Genomic DNA, 3047 nt, shown 5'->3' on the forward strand with positions numbered 1-3047 from the left:
GCATAACAAGTGACTGCAAAGACCATAGCCTGTATCAGACGCACCTTAGTCTCCAGAGTGACACCACTGCCAACAATGTCCCACAGAAGTATAATGTGACTTGCTAGAGTGAGCTATATATATAAAATTTTCTTTTAGCCATTAACAATAAAAAAGAAATTATAGAAATGAGTAATAAAAATTAGTAAAACATTTTATTCCAGTTGTTATTACTGTTACGTACTATTCCATCAATTTCAGTTCAAAGTGGTCTTGAGTGACAGAGTAGAGCTGTCTTATATAGAGCAAATTGTCAGGGGTTTATAACATAGTCCACCAGGAGTTACAGTGCTAACTCAAAGGTGGCACCTCTCTACAAGTTTGAGTTCTCCAGCAGCTCTGAGGGAGAAAGATGAGTGAAAAATCTCCTCCAAGATGTAGTCTCCAAAAACCACTGGAGGTTCTGAACTGACCTCAGTGAAAGAGTTTATATCCCAGGAAGCTACTAGGAAGGTCTGAACCACAACTTTTCTGTTAAATGACAAGTGTTAATTATCATTCCTGTATGTTATCTTTTAAAAAACAATAATTTATTCATACTCAGTCTTTATAATCTAGTGTTTATTTACTAAACTCAGTTCATATGAAGTCTTAATAATCTAGTATGTATTTTCTACACTGAGTTTTTACTCTCAGAGAACTGGATTCGTTGCATTTCCAATGCTCAGCAGTGGCTAACCAAATGGACAGTACAGCTTTACACTATGATATGGACCTTGGATTTTAAAAAATGGGAAGGCTTTGCAAAGTGTTGAACACAAGCTTAATATGGTTTAAGTTATCAAAGAACCGATTTTATCCCTTGTTTCAAATAGATTGTAGAGAAATCCAAATGAAAGATTGTAGTGGCTTGAAACAAGGTAGTTGCAAAGGATTTTTAATTTATTTGTACGTTAAATTCAATAAGACTTCTAAGTGATTTAATTGTGAAGAGTGAGGAAAAGAAATTGAGTCAAAGATAATCCTCAAGTTTTGACCCAGGAAATTGAAAGAATGACATTAACAAAATGGGGAAAACTGTAGGCCACAATAATGGGTTCCATTTTAGACAAGTATGTGGTGTTGTGTGACTTCGGTCATAACCAACCAGTTTTCAGAGGCAGTTTATTACACAGGAGGAGACTGCCCATCCGTCTCCCGTCTCCCGCAGAGGAGTAGGCGCTTTGAAAACTATGTGACTTTGAGATTGCAGCACACATTCTTACCACTATTAGGCCATCAGACAAATATAAATATTCACATGTACATCTAAAATAAGCAGATCTCAAATTCATGAGAGAAGTCAAATATTAAGAAAGAAATTTTGAGATCATCATGATACTGAGAGTCAAAGCCAGAAGATCTAATGAAAATCGCCAAGTAAGCTTATTTACAAGATGAAGATCCAAACTAGAATCCTAGGGTGTGTAGTGGTGGTGGTGTTAGGTGAGGTCGATTTGAATATGAATCACAAGCACACTATAAACAATAGATCTAGGGGAGTTCTGGTGGCCTAGTGGCAAAGAGCTGCGACTACAATCCCAGAGGCGCATGGTTCGAATCCACCAGATGCTCTGCTGGGGAAGGAGGGACAATTTCCTCCTGTACCAGTCAGATCTGATTTGACAGTACACCCACACACACACACAAATAATAAAAAAATTTAAAAGAAAAAAACCAAAAAACAATAGATCTGAAGTCTCATGTATTCTGTGCCATCCTCACAATCTTTGACATACTTGAGTTCACTGTTACCAAGTCACGTGTCAATCCATTTGGAGGTCTCTTTCACTGACCCTCCACCCTTCCAATCAGGACTTCCCTTTCCAAGGAATAAACTCTACAAACAAAATGCTCAAAGTATGTGAGACAAAACGTTACTATGCTGCTTGCCTCCAAGAAGCACTCTGGGTGCACCTTCTCCAAGACTTACCTGATTTTTCTTTGGCGGAGAAGAGCAACAAGCAAAGTAATGTGACAAAGAAAGGTGAGGATGCAAGAAAATTAAAAGGAGGTACCCTGGAAACTAGGAAAAGAAACTCTAGCAAGAATCAACTTCCTAGGGGAGCTCTGGTGGCCTAGTGGCAAGAAACTGCAACTACAATCCCAGAGGCGTACGGTTCGAATCCACCAGATACTTTGTCAGGGGAAGGAGGGACAATCTCCTCCTGTACCAGTCAGATCAGGGGAAGGAGGGACAATCTCCTCCTGTACCAGTCAGATCTGATTTGACGGCACACTCACACAAAAATAATAATAATAATAAGATTTAATAAAAAAAGAGACTCAACTTCCGTACTCTTTTTTGGTTTGGCCTAATGTTATTGGGGTGTCACATATAAAGATTAAGTCACTTCTGAGAACTGAATACCTTTTATAGAATGCAAAAAAGGCAGGAGATACTTTGAGGCCGCAGTGCAGATTCATGGTTAAGGATGCCCCGCTCACAATCTGCTGTAGCAGGAGACCCTGCATCCACACCACGGCCCTGGCAGGCCCTGACAACCTCCTCACTTACCTCTACTTAAGCGTCTTACTGCCGCCGCCATCTTGACTACTCCGGATTCTGTTGACGAAATCGGTCCCACGCTGCAAATGGGAAGAGTAAAGAAAGGTTCCGCTCTGTAACTAAAGGAAGGGGAAAGATTAGAAAGAAGCAGAGAAAAGGGGTGGAGACCAGCGGAAGGGGAGACGGAGCCAGATTCTGAGCCGTAGTACTCCCTTTTTCCCCCATCAGTTCAGTGTTCTGCCAGGGACATTCTGTTTTATGTTTCCCAAAGTCAATCATGTCAGTTACAGGAAAATCGGCTATTTCTAGAAAATATAGCCATACAGATGTTGTAACTCCTCTATCCCTTTCATTTTACTTTAATGCATTTCATTTTACTTTTTTAATCCTGCAAGCGTACTCAGCAAGGACTCATTAAAACCTGAAGAAACCACACAAGGTTCAGCTGCCACGTGTGAAAAAAAAAGTATTCACCAAGCTTTCTGCCACCACCCAGGAATTGTTCTGCTAACTCAAAACC

General features: G+C 40.1%; 1 protein-coding gene across 1 annotated transcript in view; it reads right to left on the bottom strand.

Annotated features, from left to right (window-relative positions):
* LOC102853298 (39S ribosomal protein L1, mitochondrial-like) overlaps nt 1-2567 on the bottom strand; it is a 123646-nt gene extending 121079 nt beyond the window's left edge. Inside the window, exon 1 of the mRNA XM_006885335.1 lies at nt 2537-2567. Within this exon, the coding sequence (XP_006885397.1) occupies nt 2537-2567 (31 nt within the window). The remainder of the gene's footprint in view (nt 1-2536) is intronic.
* Between the last annotated feature and the right edge of the window lie 480 nt (nt 2568-3047).

Source organism: Elephantulus edwardii, unplaced genomic scaffold (genome assembly GCF_000299155.1).
Source record: "Elephantulus edwardii isolate Elephantulus edwardi_28Jun2011 unplaced genomic scaffold, EleEdw1.0 scaffold00042, whole genome shotgun sequence".
NCBI classification, from domain to species: Eukaryota; Metazoa; Chordata; class Mammalia; order Macroscelidea; family Macroscelididae; genus Elephantulus; species Elephantulus edwardii.